The 20,110-nt window shown below is 43.1% G+C and overlaps 1 protein-coding gene across 1 annotated transcript in view; it reads left to right on the top strand.

Moving 5' to 3' along the window:
• Window positions 1-1,981: 1,981 nt before the first annotated feature.
• TMC7 (transmembrane channel like 7) overlaps window positions 1,982-20,110 on the top strand; it is a 20,730-nt gene continuing 2,601 nt past the window's right edge. The window contains exons 1-15 of the mRNA XM_035131997.3: window positions 1,982-2,301; window positions 4,292-4,535; window positions 6,629-6,777; window positions 7,967-8,134; window positions 8,245-8,330; window positions 9,714-9,859; window positions 11,126-11,273; window positions 12,175-12,348; window positions 13,433-13,587; window positions 14,252-14,369; window positions 14,635-14,732; window positions 15,845-16,028; window positions 16,737-16,867; window positions 17,660-17,815; window positions 19,266-19,344. Coding sequence (XP_034987888.1) covers window positions 2,244-2,301; window positions 4,292-4,535; window positions 6,629-6,777; window positions 7,967-8,134; window positions 8,245-8,330; window positions 9,714-9,859; window positions 11,126-11,273; window positions 12,175-12,348; window positions 13,433-13,587; window positions 14,252-14,369; window positions 14,635-14,732; window positions 15,845-16,028; window positions 16,737-16,867; window positions 17,660-17,815; window positions 19,266-19,344 — 2,094 coding nt within the window. The 5' untranslated portion in view covers window positions 1,982-2,243. The remainder of the gene's footprint in view (window positions 2,302-4,291; window positions 4,536-6,628; window positions 6,778-7,966; window positions 8,135-8,244; window positions 8,331-9,713; window positions 9,860-11,125; window positions 11,274-12,174; window positions 12,349-13,432; window positions 13,588-14,251; window positions 14,370-14,634; window positions 14,733-15,844; window positions 16,029-16,736; window positions 16,868-17,659; window positions 17,816-19,265; window positions 19,345-20,110) is intronic.

Here is a 20,110-nt window from a genome sequence, read left to right as displayed (position 1 = left end):
AGAGGGCAGCTGCCAACTGTTTCCTTATGTTTAGATGTCAAAAGTCTTAGGAAGAATGATTGCTGAGTTCCTGTTAATCTTGTAAGAAATAAATCTGTAACTTGGAACAGTCGATCTGGAACATGTGGATCTTTGCTTGAGTGCAGTCCTACAGAATGTCCCAAGCATCTGTACTGGAGGTTTACATGGGCACTGTGCCATCTGGCTGAAAGCAAGTCAAAACTGTGGCTTATCGTTTCTATAAACAGGTAAGTGGGAAGCACTTTCTTGCTGAATTCAGTGTTTCATTCCTGGTATTATCATCTTCAGTACAGTATAAGGAAATAATAGCTATGGCCAATAATTGGCTATCTTGTGTCAACTCAGAATCATAAATAAAAATGTGACCAAAGGGAAGAGCTCTGAAAAGTGCTCTAAGAGTAGTGATACTTTAAATGTGAAGTGAGGAAGGTGTTTCACTCTAGGCTCAAACCTGGTCAATTGTAAATAAGGGGTCCACCTCCACTGCCACGTGCTTGCCGCTTAGCACCCCCCCTAGGTAATCCCACCACACACTAGAGGGCAGTATTGTTCACTCTGGGAACCAATGGTCTAAATCCATTTCAATCTGGGTTCAGGACTGAACATACCTTGGTGAGCCTGATGGGTGACCTCTGTTGGGGGAGGGACAGGGGATTGTGACCACGTGGCTCTTACTAGATCTTTCATCAGCTGTTGACACCATAGATCATGGAGCCCTTCTGGACCAGCTCAGGGGAGGCTTGGGAGTCGCGGGCGCACAGCGCGCCAAATGTCACCCCACACAGCCACTCACGGACCTGCTGTTAAAACCGTGTTCATGGAAGACAATCTTACTCGGCTATGAGTGATCGCCAAAGAAGACAACTTTAGTTCCTGGATCTCCTACACATATTGATAGTTTGTCCAGCTTAACACTTTGCCAGACTGTATTTGCAGGAAGGTGTAAGCCCCTACAGTCCAAGGACAATTGGAAAGCTTTCCCCATTTTCCTTCCTCTTTGCAGAGAAATATTTGAGGTCTATTTGGGAAGAGTCAAAATGGCTTCAGGATTGCTCTCCTGTACTATTTCAGACCATGTAGCTTATAAACTTATGTGTCTGCCTTGTACATTCATGAACATTTATTCTATATCTGAGACCTTAGAATTCTTATTTACACTGGTAAGGCTGTTTCCCATACAATTTGACACCATCGGTCCATGTTTTACTCTGACAGGTCTCTCCAGTATCTATTTGAGGCTATGAGGCTGCTGAAGAGTCAGGTGGGTTATAATTGCTCTGTATAATGTTAATGGGGTCATGATTGAGGCGCCAGTTCTGGGGGTGACTACTAATACCTAAAACCAGTGCCGGATTTACATATAAGCTAAACAAGCTATAACTTAGGGCCCCACTCTCTTGGGGGCCCCCAAAAAATTTAAAGGGGAAAAAATGGATGTACATTTCCAAAATATAAGATAAAAACAAATAAAATAAAACCTACATACAGCAACAGTGCTTTGTGTTGTGTAGGCTCCTATAATGTAAGGCAGGCATCCCCAAACTTCAGCCTTCCAGATGTTTTGGCCTACAACTCCCACGATCCCTAGCTAACAGGACCAGTGGTCGGGGAAGATGGGAATTGTAGTCCAAAACATCTGGAGGGCCGAAGTTTGGGGATGCCTGATGTAAGGAATGGGCCCGCCTGCTCCCTAAAATATCACCGGTTTGCTCATTTCTATATATAGGGTGCCTCCATTCTGCAAAGACTGGTTGCATGGCAACATGTGCAAATGGCTTTAGATTACCTATTAGATCTATAAATTACCATAAAGCATATATTCAACACAAAAAACAGCAACAATTTGTTGTTGACAAAGGGCAGCTGGACATATAAAGGGCCCCGTTACCTCCAGTAGCTTAGGGCCTCATCAAACCTAAATCCGGCCCTGCCTAAAACTTCCAAAAGGAAAAGGGAGCCGAGCCTCAAGCGTGAGCAACAACTCGAAGCAAACCAACGTCAGGTTCGGGCGGCGGCGGCACCACTAGGCGCTGAGGCCGCTCCCTGCCGGCCGCCCCTCACAACAATAATATCCGGCCCAGCCAGCTGCCGAGCTAGCTTCCATTGGCTCCCCCGGAGAGGGCCGGAAACAACCCGGCCAGGACTGGGCCGCGGCGACGGCGGCGCCTTTCCTGCGGAAGGCTTTGTTCGTGACGACGGCAGGAGGCCGCCCGACGGCCAGCATGGGCGAGCAGCTGCAGGGCGCCGCGAGGCGGGACAGCCCCGGCTGGGGGAGCAACGGTGGGTCGAGGGCGGGACGGGGACGTCGTTGCCGCCTCTTGGGTGTCTTACTTGGGAGAAAGTTCCGTTGAACGGCGCGGAGTTAGTTTTTTTTACTCCCGTGTAAAACGGGTGGGCAACGGCGGCGACAGGTGTGGGCCCGGTGAGGCACTTTGGGGCGCCGTGGATGCGAAAGGGGTGGCGGGGAAGATGGGTGCTACTCCTCGTTCACTCCGACTTCTTCTCGAGTGAACCGGGTCCCCGTAGCTCGCTTTTTGCAGGCTGCAACTCGTAAAGTTTGCTTTCTTGGGGAGTAAATAAATCCCACGGGGTTCTCTTCCCCTGTTGATCATGCTCAGGGTAGGCCCTTTTAAATTTTTATTAATGGGCCGGAGTTAGCCGTGGGTTGCAGCCAATGCCAGCCTTTGCTGAAAAAGTTGAATAGGCTAATTTCGGCCCTTTAATTTTCAACGGGTCGCCGCTGAGTTAATGCAGCCCGGAGTGTGATGCAGCCCGCTGAGATCACCTGGGCGTTGCTTCTGAGTAAACCTGCTCCGGGATCATGCTGCGCCTCTGCGGGAAGCTTTTTATTAAAAAAGAAAATGCTCCCGTTAGAGCGAATTGGTGCTCTTAAAGGGGTTCAAAATCAGCCAAATGTTGGGTGCCTGCGGGTTTTGTCGTTCGAGTAATCGTGAAGAGGTCTGAGTGGGTACCGTCTAAAAACTAACCAGAGAAACATTGGTTTATTTGTCACGGTGTAAAGCACTGTTGGCTTCATCAGATTTGTGAAATGGTTTAATTTAATTACTGTATGTAATCATTTTTAGCTTCCTCCTTTGGGGCCCATACCTGGGGCTCAGAGAGAGCTCATAACCAGAAGTTTAAAACATAACCAATGCCCTTTTATAATGTGCTGGGGAGGGGGGATTATTGGGTTGGTCTTGTTTTTTATTTTTATTATGTATTCTGTGTTTTTATATTGTGATTTTTATCTTGTGAACCACCCTGAGACCTGCAGGTATAGGGCAGTATACAAATTTAATGAATAATAATAACAAGAACAGCATGTGGTGTTGACAGTATTAAAAGGAGTGATATCAATGTTAATTTAATAATGGGATAGCGGCTATGAATTAATTTTGTGATACAGTGGAACCTCGGTTTTTGAGCATGTCAGAAACCGAACAATTCGGAACTTGAACGCCAAAAACCTGGAAGTAATTGCTTCCATTTTCAAACGCGCCTCAGAAGTCAAACTGCTTCCGAGGTGTGTTTCTCAATTTTCCCCATTGAACTTGCTGACAGCCCAATGCTGTTCAACATTTCGGAAGTCAAACGGTCTTCTGGAATGGATTACGTTCGACAACCGAGGTTCCACTGTATCTAAATTATTCCACAAACAACGGCCTTGTTCACATGGTGAACCATGGTTTACCGGACTTGCTGGCTCCCAATGAGATTGCTGCTCCCTGGGCTTTTCAGTCGGTGCAATGCAGCAGGCAAGCCAAGATTTGCCTTACTGTGTCATCTGAACTCTGCATCATGGTTAAAGTCTCTTATCCTTAATCACAATCTGTAGTCAAGGTTTTCCTATGATTTCAGGCAGTGCTTTTTTCTGGGGGTACGTAGGGGTACGCATACCCCTAAACTTTTTGTGAATCTAAGTTTGGCCTCATTGAGGGGCAGTATTTCAATATGAGTAGGAAAATGAGAGTACCCCTAAACATTTTAAAGGAAAAAAAGCACTGATTACAGATCGTGGGTAAGGATGCCTACTATGCGATGCAAACCAGGCGTTAGTAGTGCAGATATATTGTACATGGTAACATGGCACACTTCATTCCCAACACCATCCCTCCCTCCATGGTGGATAATCTAGTCCAAACCCCTGCAATGCAGGTATATGCAGCTGTCCAGTTGACCAAACCTGAAACCTCGCCATCAGCACCATGCTTTAACCAACTGAGCTTGGGAGCTAATTTGTTAACCTTTCCCCTCTTTCTTTTTGCAGAGGTTTTCCTCCTTGACTCACAGTATGTAGCACCAACTGTTGCCTTTCTGCAAGAACTACCCAGTTACCAGTCTATGTTGAGGAGGAGAACTTCAACTGGAGGATTGCGAGACTACCGCAGTTTAGCACGGACAGCTTCTGGCGAGACCAGCAGTCTCCTAGAAAGGGTTGGACCAGGAAGCCCAGGCTCTGCGCAGCCCCTGAGAGAATATGCCTTAACTATTGCAGAGAAGAGAAGATTAAGGTTAGAGAGAGTAACTCTTTAAGCTGTGTAGTAGTTGTGGTAGTGGGATCCATTTCAGGGTGAAAATTGCTTCTGGGAAATGGATTTTATTGATTTCTAAAATTGTTTCTAAATGGCAGTAGGTTATTTTGCTTCTGACATGCTCCTAAGCATTGGTCCATATTCAAGAAACCTGGGTTAAGATGACATAAGTAAAATAATCCAAATCTTTGTGTTAAGATGAAAAAAAATAATTCCAAAAGTATAACCCCCCCTACAGTTTATGATATAGGCAATGGCCATTCACAGTTTTCACTCATGGTCCAACAGGCATGGAAATTGCAAGCTAAGGGACTTTTAACTTGTTCTCCAGGTAAGCAGCAAAGATTTTGTACAGTCTTGCAATTATGCTCCAAGTGCCCATAATTTGCCTTGATCTTTCAGCTTGACGCTGAGCTGATGGGAACAATGTGTTATGACAGAATTTTGCAGGTGCATCTTCCCCAATCACCTGCTATAGTGGCACCTGGTAAATCTTTAGAGGGAGCAGTGATCCTTTCCAGCAAATGTAGTGCACATGCATGCATACTTGCACCACAGACTTCAACTGGTTTATTAGCAATTTCATCTGATCTGAAATAAACGAGAGGCTATGTGCCCCCCACTTTTTTTTTTACTTTTTTTTATAGCAAACCACAAAATTGATCTATGAGACTACAATAACTGACACCAGATCTGTGTAATGATGCATCTTTTAATTCCGTTCAAGAGCAAAGCAAACTGAAAGGGCATTTCTACTGAGTGAACATTAATTTCAGGAACTGTTGTCCTTAGTTTATCACTGCTTAGAAAGTGGATGATAAACAATTGTTAATTGAGGGAAATGGGGAGACACAAGACAGCCTAGACATGTGAAGAGCTTTAGTGTTGAGAAATATAGGAATGGAGTTTCAGGTTCAATACGGCAGTGTGTTATAGGAGCAGAGGGAGCTTACTTCTGTTGAGTCAGGCCATTGGTCCATCTAGCTCAGTATTGTCTACACTGACAGGCAGGGGTTCTCTCAGGGTTTTGGGCAGGAGTGTCTCCTACCAGGGGATTGAATTTGGGGCCTTCTGTATGCAAAGCAGATGCTCTACCACCAAGCTATGGCCCTTCCTAGACATTTGGCTGCCCTTTGAAGGCAGTTTGAAAATTTCAGCTAGCATGAAATGCGACAGCAGAAGTACTCATCAGGACCAGGCATTATGAATGAACTTCCGGATTCTTTCTCATCTTCATTGCCTTCTTAGTGGTTTCCAGCACCAATGCAAAGTGCTTTTTTTGACCTATAAAGCCCTACATGGCCTGGGACTCAGTATCTGTAAAGAATGCCATAGGGCAGGCCCTAAGATCATTGAGTTGGCCCTTGGAGAATGGCTTCCATTGAAGTTTTCAGAGTAGCTCCAAAGGACGGGGCCTTTTCAGTGGTGTTCCCACTCCCACAATTTATGAAATGTTCTCCCTAGAGTGGTTCCCGTGACACCTTAGTTGATATCTTTTTGGCATCAAGCAAAGGCTTTTCTGATGTTTAAACATCCTTTTGAATTAGTCTTATGTAGGACTGATGCTGGTATTTCTCTCTCTGCTTTTATCATGACTATGTTGCACTGCTGAGCTGATTTTAGCTCTCCATTTAACTAGGTGAATTGAGTGTGTCATTAAAAAAAATCTGTGCTGTTTTGGATTTTTTATTGTGGAAACATTTTATTGATATTTATGGGCTGGTTTCATTACATTGTGTATATTGTAAGCCACTTTGATATACTTTATGAATATAATTTATATTATAAATATTTAAGTAAAAAATAAGATTTAAATAAAATATCCTAGTTGGCATTTGTCTTGGATTTGAATTGATTTTATGTATGTGGTGTTTTAAACTTTTTATATTTATAATTATATTTTCTTAAATTGCTTTTTATATTTTCCTTTTTTAAACTGTTTTTATATGTATGTTATATTGCAAATTGCTTTGGGATGCATCATGTGCAATTGTTATTAATTCTGCATTTTCACCAGTTCTAAAACTAAACCCCCAATGATCTTGTCATGTTAATTCATTTTATCTTACTAGGGAAATTCAGGTGGCTAACATAAGATACCTGTCAGGTTGGCATCAGTGGAGGCAGATAAGTAGCAAATCATGGAAAAAAATTGTAGAGGATACCAGAGAACTGTCATCTTACTTTGAACTTTGGGGACATGACATCCGCAGTATTGAGGGTATGTTCTTTATTAATTTGTATGCTGCTTGATTTTGCACCTTGTTTTCATTGTCTTTTTCACATCTTTTATTCAGTTATTTAGTGGATTTGTAAACTGTTTGACTGAGAAACTCTCCACAAAGAAATTGCACAAATGAAATTGTAAATAAGACACAGCTAAAATCCACAAACAAATTAAATATAAAAATACAAAAAACCTCTAGGTTAGATTACTGCAATGTGTTATATACTGAGGCTGCCTTTGAAGATAGTGCAGAAACAGCAGCTTCTGCAGAACATACAACACAGGTTGTCTCCCGATTCCTTCCTTTTTCAGCTCTCTGCCTTTACAGTAACTAACTTGGCTTAAGACCATAACACCAAAAGTACAATGCATTTAAATAAGCCAGTTTAAAAAGAATGCACTAAACGTTCACAGACAGACAAATCTGTCACAAGTCACCCACCCCACAACTGCAGGATGAGGCAGCTCCTCAGATGTTCAGGTGATGATCTGAGCCTTGAAAAGAAGATGTGAGAGTAAATGTCATTGCTTCAACTTCCTCCTTTATCTCTGTGTACTTTTGAAGTGGTGGGTGGAGGGAAGATAACCAGCCACCCTCAGAATCTCATGATGGAGGGAACAGTGAGGGGGGCAAATGCTTGGGAAAAATAAAAGTTTATTTGCCTGGCAAAGGGACGATTCCAGTGATGGTGACAGACGAGGCAACTTTGGAAGAGTGTTCCACAGCTGAGCGGGCTACCACTGAAGAGGTTTAGCGTGTTGTCCAAACCCGGGATTGTGCTTAGAAGTTTCTCCTGATTAACCATGATCTGTCACCAAAGTTTGTCATCGTTAAGGAGCAGAGATCTTGACCACAATTCCAGGTTTGGATAATATGATAAGCCAAACCTTAGCTGCTGTGCTGAGCTAAAAAGCCTGTGAAGGAATCAAGAGGTTATAATCTGCTCCTTGGGAGGCAGTACATTCACACTAAGCCATGGTTTGGCTTAGTATTATGTGCAAACTGAGGCCATTCAAAAGGCCCATCTTTCTTCCACCATGGAACTTGAGGCAGGGTACTTGGGGGGGTCTTCCAACCAGGCCCAGGCCTTTTCCTTCAGCAAGGTGGCTGCCTCATGTGCACCCACTATTTCACATTAACAGTTAATGTGTTCATCCATGAATTAAATCTTTCTTTTCATAGGGAAGTTTGGCACTGGGATCCAGTCTTACTTTTCCTTTCTACGATTCCTCGTGATCCTGAACGTTGTGATCTTTCTCCTTGTGTTCACCTTTATCACCCTTCCTAGTGCCTTTTACAAACATGGAACGGTCAATGGCAGCTACGTTCAACTTCCCCTGAAGAGCATAGGTAACACACACTTCCTGTTTTCTGTTCGCAAGTACAGACATAGCTGACGAGCATTTGGCTGTTTTCACTCCTTCGGTTCAATTTACTTTCTTTTGATCTCTTGTCTACAGAGCACCACTGCACAGTTTATGTTGTCAGTGGTACCAAGGGACTTATTTACTTCTACAGTTACGTTATAGATCTGCTGACTGGCACAGTAAGTATTTGGACATATATTGCTGAATCCAAAGAAGCAGATTAAAAAACAAAAGCAGAGGGTTTCATTAGGAGGTAGAAAGTCCCCTCCCTCCCTCCACCTTCTGGGCAAAATGGTAAAGCTGCATTGAGCAGGGTAAATCTCTAAAGCTAAGCTCTTCAGAGTATCTTCAGAGTAGAGATTCTCAGGTTGCGTACACGCTGTACAGTTACAAGTCAATTCACCCCCTCAATGAATCCTGGGAACTGTAGTTTTGTTAAGGGTGCTGGGAATTTTAGCTCGGCAAGGCATAAACTGCCATTCTCAGGATTCTTTGGGGGTTGAGGGGGGGGGGAATGAGCTTTAAGTGTATGGTGTGTATGTAGATTTACAGTGCCATGCAAGCACTGGCCCATTACTTCCTGTTAAACCAGCTTTGATCCGTCGCTTTATATTTTGCCTTCCTTAGAACATAGTTCCCTTTACTTTGACAGGTAACGATTTATCCCATTCAATGCAGCCTTGCCGCTTGCTCGCTCACTCATGCAGAGCCACTGCTTGCAGGTGCCTGAAGCCTGTGCATGTATTGGTTTATTAAGTAGATATTTGTTTTTCTGAATGCATCCATAGTGTGCATGTGACATACATTACTGAATGCAAAACTTTGCGTCCTGAGAACCCCTGCTTTAATTTTAAATTTCTTGTCCTCCTAGCTGTAGCATTGTAAAATTGTTGTATTTAATTGTTTTTAATTGTTACATTTTTTTTTTACTCCCCTGGAAGAATTTTCCTCCAAAAACCTTAGGGCAGTGTATATGATTCCTGCCTCTCTTCCCTTTACAGGACAGCTGTACTACATAGGATGGCATTCAATGAAGTAGTTTCCTTAATGCAAGGACCTTGGACTACGCAGTGGAACTTCTCCCTCCCTCTACTTGGCCTCCCGCCCATGTTCCTCTTAAATCTGTGCTGGGGATTTCCTCCAAAGAGAGCATGAGGGGAGTTTGAGGAGAGGTAGGGGAACTTCTGTTGTGCAAATGGAAATGCTTGTGCCAATCGAGTTGCTTCATTGGATATCACCCTTTGAGACTTCCAGTTTATCTTGATTTGCACAGATGAAGGCTTTTCCTTATAGGTAAAGAGCTTTATTGGGGGTGCAACACCATTTGTTTTCAAATAGCTGCTTTTGGCACTTGGCAAAGACTCCAGAGCATGTCTGTAAACTGTTGTGTGCTTCTACCGTGTTTCTCCAAAAATAAGACACCGTCTTATATTTATTTTTCCTCAAAAACACACACGGTGGCCTATTTTCGGGGTATGGCTTATTTTCGGGGTATGGCTTATTTTTTTTTTTTTGGAGAAACACGGTATGTAGTAACTTTCTTCTGTGCTAAATTCTTGCAGGGCTTTCTTGAAATGACTGGTCTCTTTTATGGCTATTACACAGTAGACACCATCTATTTTGGCCTCCTGAAATACCATGCGCCACTTGCCTATTTGCTGACCACGCTGGCTTACCTTTCATTAAGCTTTCTCTGGATCGTGAAAAGGTAAAGTTAGCTTGAAGTGTGCGCTGCGATGGCCCATTTGGGTCTTTCCCTTGCATTTCTCTTATTTCTTCATGATCTTTTCTCCTGTCACTATATTTAATGTTCAACATACTTTAGTTATCCTTTATTTATGCCGCAGGCACAATTCCTTTAAAAAAAAACCTTAGAGGGGTTTGAGGATGTCCTTGCTCTGCCAGTCTGGTCAGGAAGGTGGACGGCCCTTCCCTTTAGCAGTGCTAAAGACCCCAAGAGGAAGTGCCATCCGATAGGTCAGGATTTCCCTTCACTCCCACCCCAGAGACTCTCTTACTTGATAAACTGGGCTGAAAATGATGTGGGTAGTAAAACAGGCAAGGAGCTTCCCTGTGTTGTCTAGTAGTGCCTTTTGTAGGTTTGCAAAGATCTCTTCTGCTTGAGTTCAACGGGACTTGCTTCCTAGTAAGAGTGTGTAGAGTTGTACTCAGGGCTGGCCCACTCTTGAGGCGAAATGCAGCGACTGCCTCAGGGATCAGGATCCACAGGGGCAGCTCCTGATGTGGATCTTCACTCACCCCCTTCTTCTCTCGTGGTGAGGGGGGGGGGAAACATGTTACCCTCAGGGGCTGGCCCTGATTGCAATCATGGCTGCTGTCATAGGAGCACTTTGTGGCAAGTAAGAGCTTTGCCTCGTGATCAGTAAATCCTTTCATAGAAACTGGTGCTGGATTGTATCACTAGAGACTGCTGGGGGTGGGTACTGAATATTTCAGTGCTCCCCCAACTTTAAAAAAACCCTGCATACTTGCTTTCTCCCTGACATTCTCAAGATCCACATATTTACACTTGGTGTATATTGGGACCCACCCTATTCTTCCAATCGTAATTTGTTAAAACTGTTTTCAATGTTGTATTTTTAATTGTTGTGACCCACCCTGGAACCTTGGGATGAAGGGCGGGGAATAAATCAAATTGATAATAATTCTAGGGAGTCTTTATAGATAGGTAGGTAGTCAAACATTTAGAAATATTTTGTTTTCAGCTGAAGCTATACAGTAGAGCAACAGGAAAATCATGAAATGCTGTTCGTCTGTTTCATCCCCTAATAGTGTAATCCTATGCAGAGTTACTTTGGAGGAAATTCAATTGAATTCAGCAGCACTTAATTCTGAGTGTCCATGGGTAGGATCTGGCTGTGAATGAGTATACTCTTCCATGTACTCGTACAAAAATGAAAATCTTGATAAGTTGCTAATCAAGTATTTCATTTTCCTGGGGTGCTTTTTCCAGAGCCGTTGATGGATTCAAACAAAGCTTGGTACGCAACGACGATCAGTTTCAGAGTTACTGCAACAAAATATTTGCTGGCTGGGATTTCTGTATTACAGATGTAAATGCTGCACGGCTCAAGCATAGCAGCTTGCACTATGAGCTTAAAGTGAGTGTACCATTCCGTCTCTTTATAATGTACATTGCAAATGTGCCCCAAACATCACTACCTAAACACCAGAGGGAGGCAGCAGCAGTTCTGGGGAACTCCCAAGGTTTGCAGAATTGCAAAAGGGGGGGGAATACTTTTAGGGAGGGTAGGGGGCAAAACAGACCAGTGGAGAATGCTCAGTGACCATGGAATGCTATCTGACTTGTGGAGGTGTGAGTGGGAAACCAGGTGTGGATGGAACAAATGAAATGGAGTGGCCGGAATCTCGAGCAGCAGAACTCTATGTTGCAATTTTTTCTTGCAGGGGGCTTGTGTGTATCCCCCCCCCAAAAAAAAACCCTATGTGCTTCATGCATTGAAGGGGGTTGGACTAGATGACTCTCATTGTCCCTACCTACAATTCTATAATTATATGATCTATGTCAAACTGGGCTGTGTGTCATAATACACACAATAACTCAATTAATGGGAGAGAAATCTAAATAAATAGCGGTGAGTGAATCATAACATAAAGAACATGTAAGAAAAATTGAGAAACCACTCTTACTGTGTAAGCCTGTCTGAGCCTTCCATGTTCAGTGGGGCTTACTCACAGGAAAGTGGGTGTAGAATAAATATCAATATAGCAGAAGTGGATGAGAGGCTTCAGCAGAATGTCTCCGGCATCACATTTGGCTGCTTCACCACCAAGAGAAGAGTTAAATGCTGTTTTTAATACTAAATTTAAACTTGTTGTAAGCTGCCCTGGAACTTTGCTCATGAAGGGTAGGTAATATGTTTAGTAATAAGAATAATGAAGAATGTTGCTAATCTGTTGTTAGCCTCCTTAGGGGTCATTTGACCAAAGTTGGGGTTTAGTTTTTAAAAATATCATTGGTGAATGAATTTCTGTTTACAGACTGACTTGGAGGAAGAGAGACTAAGGCAGAAGGTAGCAGAAAGGACCACCAGAGAGAAAATACGCATCTATTGCTTGAGAATATTCCTAAACTGCATTGTCCTAGCTGTTTTGTCAGCTTGCTTTTATTCTATCTATAGAGCAACAGTCTACTCACAAGAAAACATTTCCAGTGTAAGTGGCATGGCAGATTTTTTATAAACAAATATCTCCAGGCAGGGCAAGCAATGGGAATAACTGTCACCATTTCCACGTAGTTGTAATTTCACTACAAATATGGTGTCTCACTGGATAATTTACAGGTGGAACTCAGAAAATTAGAATATTGTCAAAAAGTGCATTTATTTCAGTAATGCAACTTTTTATTTCTATTTTTACAAATGCTTTCTTTTGGAAATTCCACAGTAATAAAACAAATAGTTACAATAATACAAAAATAAACATAGCTATTACATTTCATTAATTACATTCCATTTATAATTGACCTGCCTAACAACAAATTATTACAATTACAACAAATAAAGGCTTGACATATCTTGCTTTGCATGTCATGCATCTATCTCATATATTGGTTTCACCTTTTTAGTTGCATTACTGAAATAAATGCACTTTTCGACAATATTCTAATTTTCCGAGTTTCACCTGTATAAGAATGTCCAGTTTAAACTCTTGCAAGTTATTACTAGCAGTAGAACAGTCGTGGAGAGGAACAAAGATGCCAGAAAGGGAGGCTGATGAGCTTGGGAGTTGCGCACCTTCCCATGCAGACAAGAGGCAGACACTTTGGGGAATTTAAAAGTACATTCACGGGAGTTGCTGGTGTCTGTGTGCAGATATGGGGATGCTATCAGCTAGAGAGAAGTACACAGCAGAGGGAACAGCTGACAAAACTAAAGAATCAGGGACCAAGTGTATTTCCATCTGATGGGAAAGAAGCTGTAGTTGCTACTGTAAGATCAGGACAGCAGGAAACAGGTCTTGACGAGTGATTCAGTTGCGATTTGAGAGTTTCTGTGCTCTGCCTCCATGTTTTGAGACAGTAATGCTTATGAATACCAGTTGCTGGAAGCCACAGGAGGGGAGAGGGCTCTTGTGCTTGGGTTCTGCTTGCTGGTTTCCCATCTGCTTGGACACTATGAGTGTGAGAACAGGATGCTGGACAGATGGGCCATTGGCGCATCTTATGTTCGTATGAGTTCTGCAACTAACCAGAGAAACAACTCCTCCCTTAGTTTTTTCTTTCTTTCTCCCTATGCAGGACCACAAAATGAGATTTGAGGATAACCTCATAGTACAGTACTTACCTTCTATGGTGATTACGATGGCCAATTTTATTGCCCCATTAATTTTTTCAGTTCTCATCAAATTTGAAGACTACTCACCAGCCTTTGAAATCCGGTTAACGCTGATGAGGTAAGCACCTGCGCTGCTCGATTCCGTAACACAATATTGAAATAGTACCTTTTCCAACTCTGTGCACCTGCCGCCACCTATTTTGGTGTTCTTAGGTCTGGTAGTGCCTTGTGGCTGGTTGGGTTTCTCTAATTGTGTGTTGCCAAAACTCTTTGTGCTTCTAGGTTCATAGCTGCTTCCAAAATTGAGTTCCATGACCAAACATGCCACACCCCGATGACAACTTGCAGGAATAGAATTAATAGTGTTACCTCTGCTGCTCTGGGCAAGTGAGAGAGCAGAACACTTTGGCATGTTGACTTCTTGCTTCTAAGAGATCATGGCAGCAGCTTTAAAACCATAGATTGGCTGTGGAGAAAGGAAGAGAGGTGGATCAAAGGCCCAGCAGGAAGGGAGATTCTATGAGATTCCTTCATGGATTGAAACTGATGAAATAGGAGGGAGGGATCCCTCCCCTAAGCTTTATAGATTTCTGTGCAGAATCACCTTAGCCAGTTGGCTTCCTCTCCTTGACCTTTTGTGTTAGAATGCCTAAAGCTGCATATTTAACGATCTCATGGATATCTATTGCTTTTCTGTAATCAAACCCCTGGTATTGCAAAATCCCTGTAGCATAAAAATTGGACAATTCATTGGTGTATTCCTTCCATTCTCTGTTTTGAAGGTGTGTCTTTGTGAGGCTGGCCAACATTGGTGTTCTCTTGTTCTCACTGTGGACTCGAATCAGGTCCTGTACTAATGCAAAATGCATGGCCTGTGGATACAACTATCAGCTCTACCCTGTAAGTAGATATACCGGTACATGTGAACTAAAATGAGACGTGTGAAATCAGGTCTCCCTTTCCATTGACTGTCCTTGAACCCCTCTTGGAACCAAAGGAACCTTGGCAGGAACTGCTCAGCAAAGTGAATTTGCCCACATTTGGTTTCCAGTAGCTTTGTGAATTTTGTTTTAGTGAGATGACAATGCAGTGGTGTTTTATGATAATCTTAAAATATAATAATCAGCTGAATTTATTTTGATAAACCCTTTTCTTTTCCTTTCAGTGCTGGGAATCTCGAGTTGGCCAGGAAATGTATAAGCTGATGATCTTTGACTTCATCATAATATTTGCTATTACAGTCTTTATCGACTTTCCAAGAAAGTGAGTATAAACTTCAGTGAAGAGGCATTTCCTTTCTTTACAGTTGAAACACAATTTAAGACCAAAAGCAACCACTTCCTTTTCTTTTCTTTTTAAATGCTGTTTCCTTTAATGTCTAAACTTGGGTATCTGTAGTTTGTGAGAAATGCTGTGCTAGCAAGAAAAGCCAGAATCATAACCGTCACTTTAGGTCCTGGCTTGTCCTGAAACCGTTGCTACTTTAAGCAAACCATGGTTGCCTGAGTTTGAACATCACAGGGAACTGCAGTTAGTGGATGCCTCTAATCTCCTGGCAGGCATGAATGAAGGGGAGGGGTCTGGGAACCATGGGAGCCCAAGGCTTACTGTATCTCATTTGTAGTGAAACCATGGTTTCCTGTTCTGCCTGACTTGGTCCCAAATACTTAAGCTTCCCCTTGTGAATCCTATATTAAAAGATGAACTACAAAAGTAGAGATTTTTTCAAAAATATTAAGCAGTATTTAAACAAATAACTGAGCCACAAACCATAGATAAACCTTGGTTAGTTTGGATGGAGCTAAACCATGAGCTTGAGTTTGGCTGACACGCTATGCTAACCCTGGCTTAGCTCATCATGCTGCAGCAGCAGGACAACCCAGGAGGAGTATTGGGACCATGAGCTTCACTCTTGGAACTTGTACATTCATGCTAAGTGTGTATGAACTTGGGACAGTATTGGGGGGCAGGGGGCGGAAACAGCCTCAAATCTCATGGCAACCCATGGTGCCATGGGTTAGGTCCAAGAGCAGGCATAGGCAACCTTGGCTCTCCAGATGTTTTTGGAACTACAACTCCCATGATCCCTAGCTAACAGGGCCAGTGGTCAAGGATCATGGGAGTTGTAGTTCCAAAACATCTGGAGAGCCAAGGTTGCCTATGCCTGTTCAAGAGCAACCTCAGACATACTGTAATTTTTGATTTGTTCCTGATCTGGCAACATTTGCTCAACCCCACATTTCTGCACCATGCACTACCTGGCTAGCGATGAATGCACTTATGTTTCTGATATTTTATTTCTGTAAATGATGAAAAGATTCATTTAGTTTTATTGCTGGACTGTAAAGTAGGGCTTTTTTCATTACTGTTCTTAGGTTGATGGTTACCTATTGCTCATATAAGGCCTTCCGGTGGTGTGGTCTGCAGGAGTTTGCCATCCCTGACAACGTGCTGGAAATTGTTTACGGGCAAACTATATGTTGGATTGGGACTTTCTATTGTCCTCTTCTCCCTGCCATTGCAGCAGTAAAATATTTTGTCGTCTTTTACATTAAAAAGGTACCTGGTCTTTTTAATGCTGACTGTTGCCTAGGTGTATCTGTAACTACAGTTTTAATAATTTCCATCCTGCACCCGACTTGTAAAGGGAGGAGTTGCAGAACAACAATTTTTGCTCTTGTGAAAATTCCTTACTTGTTTCTCTTCAGACAGGTACAGAGGGGGGGTCCTAGCACATGTGGCCCTCTGCATGCTAATTGTATTACAATTTGAATTCTGTGCAAGAGAATAAAATACAACATAAGAAAGAAAAGAAAAATGCAATTAAAAAGCATACGGCATCTAGCGCAGTGCATTACAATGACCACATGGAGGCTGTCGGCAATTTTAAGTCTGGGGGAAGATGTCTGGGGACCACAGGAATAGAGGTTAGAATAGGAATCCGCAACTGGATGTTGCTGAGCAAAATCTGGTCCTTCAGGGTTAGGCCTGAGCCCCACTTGCTAGCCTGCCAGATATGCAAGAAGGTGCTGGTTCAAATGACATTGGGAGTTACTGACAGGTGATTGATGTGTGTGTATATATAGATAGATAGATAGATAGATAGATAGATAGAGAGAGAGAGAGAGAGAGAGAGAGAGAGAGAAGAGTGTATATGTGTGGCCTTCCTGCTTTTTTTCTCAAAGTGCCTCCCCGCTATGCAAAACTAGTTCCTCTCCAGGAGCCCAAACCTCTGGCACCTGGGCTGAGCTCTTTGCTTCTCTCCAGATTAGTCTGATGCATACATGCAAGCCTTCAACGCGGCCCTTCAGAGCGTCCAGCTCCAACTTTTTCTTCCTGGTGGTGCTCTTGATTGGCCTCATTCTAGCTTTCATTCCGTTGGGACTCAGCATGACGCAGTAAGTAGTCCTTTTAACACAGCTTTGCCTCTCTGTTACTGTGTAGCTGGGAGGGGAAATGGGCTTCACCTAGGTTTATCCAAGTCCACTTATGTGCTAAGTTGTGATGGCAGCTTATTTCACTGTAGAAATGGGCAGGGGAAAATACATTTGAGATAAAAAGCCTTGTAAAATAAAAATGAATTTTCCCTAGTGCTTAACAAACATTTTTATAGGTGTTATATAAGCCTTCCTGGGGGGAGAGTTTCCCAAGCAGAAAGGCTCTCCCCTGTAGCTAGCTGTCTCATTTCAGAGTGTGGGGGCACACCTACCTTCTGAATGGGGGCTCCTGCTATCAGAGGACACTGAATTAGGGCTTAATATGAATCAACCTAGACCTTTCTATCATCATCTCCATGTGCCCCCCCCTATGGGAGGTCAGGAGGATGGCAACACAAGAATGGGCCTTTTCAGTGGTGGCTCCCTCCTTGTGGAATGATCTCTCCAGGGAGGCTCACCTGGTGCAATCATTAATCACCTTTAGGAATGCAAAAGCATTCCTTTTCTGACAGGCCTTTGGCTTTTAATTATTTGTGGCCTTCTTCAGCGGGTGGGATGTTTTAGTTCTGTCTTTTAAAAATATGATCAAGTTTTATATTTTATTGTTTTAGTTTTATGCTGGTTTTAATGTATCCGTTAGTTCGTCATTGTTGTAAGTCATTTTGAGTTACCTTTGCATTAAAAAAAGGGACTAATATGTTTAGTTAATAGTAATTTTCTTGCACGTGCTTCCTTCCTTCTCCGCTTAAACAGCATTCCTTCCTCAAAAGCGTGTGGGCCTTTTGTGAATGTTAACCGTTCGTGGGATGTCATAGAACATACAGCGCACCATTTCCCACCAGTATTGCAGAAGGTTCTGAACGGCATTGTGTCGGAAGCATTTGCAGTGCCTTTCTTTATGGTTCTCTGGTGAGCACTGGCCAGGCTGGCCTTGATCTTTTCCATATTGTTCTTCGGTGTTGTTTGGGGTCAATAGAAAAATGTTCCTAGTATGCAGCTATTGGATCATGTTCAAATGAACTAGATTTGGGGGAGGGGCATGGCAAACACTGCTACACATCAGCAACCATTGGATATTTAGTTGAAACAGTTCATACTGCTAGTGTTTCTGCAAGTATGATATTATCCATATGATATCGTTAGGCACATTTGTATAAAAAACTCTACTGTATCTTAATAATGTGCCCAGCTGCCACCCTTTCCCCCTCTAACTCTGACGATCTCTTAGAGTGTTTTTGTAGTTGGTATTCTTGCATTGTGCATGATACCACAGTTGTGTGCTGGAAGCACTATTTTATTAATGTCACTGCCGTTCCTTTGTTTATTTAAAGGATTTTTGCCCTGCTCTTCAGCGGCAAAGGCTCCGAGAGCAGCTTATAGTTCAATAAAAAAAAACACACAAGGCCATTCCTCTTCTCAAGATTAGAATACTGTTCCCTTGTTTAGCTTCAGTTGCTGAGGTCACCAATGGCAGGCATCTGCTGTGGAGAAAGCAGTGTGGACAGTGTTTCAGCCTTTGCTAGGGTTGAGTGTCCCACGTACGTTTTACATTCCCACACGTTTGAAGCTGCGCTGTACTGGGAGGCCACTGGGCTGTCTGGCCCTGTACTGGCAAGGACTAGCTTGGGCAAAAGACTCCTTGGGTTAGGGTTTTCTAAGCAGGGGCTAGATAGGGATGCAGTAGCCATGGATTCCCTACATTGGCTGGGGGTTGGACTAAAAGACCTTTTGAGATCCTTTCCAACTCTGGTTCTGTTGTTGAGTTTGATTGACATCAGACCTCCAAGGCCTCCAGCACTGGTCCCCTTTTAGATCCTTACATGTAGCCTCAATTATAGCCGTCTTTTGACACTGCAATGCCTCTCCTCTCGTGGATTTCATTGTTCAAATACTAATGTAGTTGGTGTAGGGCTCACGCCTTGGATGCAGGTGGTCCCAGGTTCAGTCCTTGGCATCACTAGTTCAAAAGGTTGGGTGGCAGGTGGCAGGAAAGACCCCCCTGCACAAAGTCCTGGAGAGCAGCTGCCAAGTCAAAGAAGACAACACTCAGAGAGACAAAGAGCTTGAGCTCATATAGGGCAGCTTCCTGTATAAATGCAGAAAAAGGTCATTGGTTAGTTAATAAGTTTGAGGCCCTACCTAAACATTCATGATAAACATTAAATTGCTATTGGAGACAGATTACTGGGTTCGAGGAGCTCTTCATCTGTCTTGCTGAAGTTGTTCCTGCATTTGGTAGCTTGGGAATCCTTACTATTATTTAGTAAGTATCGCAGTCTTCTGGATGCTGTTTTACAAAACTTGGGCCTGCATCGGTATTAAACTGTCCTGATGTTTGTGTTTCTCCATTGTTTTACAGCCTTATTATGTTTTATTTCATTGCCTTGGCTGGAGCACATAAACGAGTTGTTAATCAGCTCAGGGAACAATTAGTTATGGTAAGTTTTAATTCAGTGCCATCAGTGCTTCCTCTCCCCTCCCTAAATATTGCATGCACAAGTTATCCTGACAGTCCAGTGTGTGATGAGAGCCATCATTTTTTTAAAAAACCTGTTGAATATTTGTTGTGGGATCATAGGACATGATGTCAAATTAATACCTTGGACAGATTACTCACATGGAATATCAACCAAGGCCATTGCTTTGTGCAATTAATTCCGAGGCCCCAATATCATTCAGTGAACTCTGCAGAGTTTGGCAAGGTTGCTCCCCCCCCCCCGACCCGTGTGTGTTTTACATATTCTGCCTCTTTAAAATGGTGCACTGTGTTTTTGTTTTAGCTTCAATCTTGATGGCTAGAAATACGTTTCTGGGCTTTAGAGAGAGCCACAGAGGCAAGCTGCAACCCATGGTTTCCAAGGCTTACACTAGCCTTTGCCAACCTGGTGCCCTCCAGATGTTGGACTATAACTCCCATTAGCTGTCTTGGCGAGGGCTGATAGCAGCTGTAGTCCCAGCATTTGGAGGGCACCAGGCTGGATTAGCCTGTGGCATTATTATGGAGCAAGTAGCTGAACACAGTCTGGACTTCAGTAAGGCAGGAAATAATAATGAATTGAGTAGAAACTGAAGTCTGGCCACGCTCTAAGGCAGTGTTTCCCAACCTTGTGCCTCCAGATGTTTTGGGACTACAACTCCCATCATCCCTAGCTAGCAAGACCAGTGGTCAGGAATGATGGGAATTGTAGTCCGAAAACAGCTGGA

Source organism: Zootoca vivipara, chromosome 13 (assembly GCF_965207765.1).
Source record: "Zootoca vivipara chromosome 13, rZooViv2.hap1.1, whole genome shotgun sequence".
In the NCBI taxonomy this organism is placed as follows: Eukaryota; Metazoa; Chordata; class Lepidosauria; order Squamata; family Lacertidae; genus Zootoca; species Zootoca vivipara.
The sequence above is the reverse complement of the archived record's forward strand: the minus strand, read 5'-3'. Positions and strand labels throughout refer to the sequence as shown.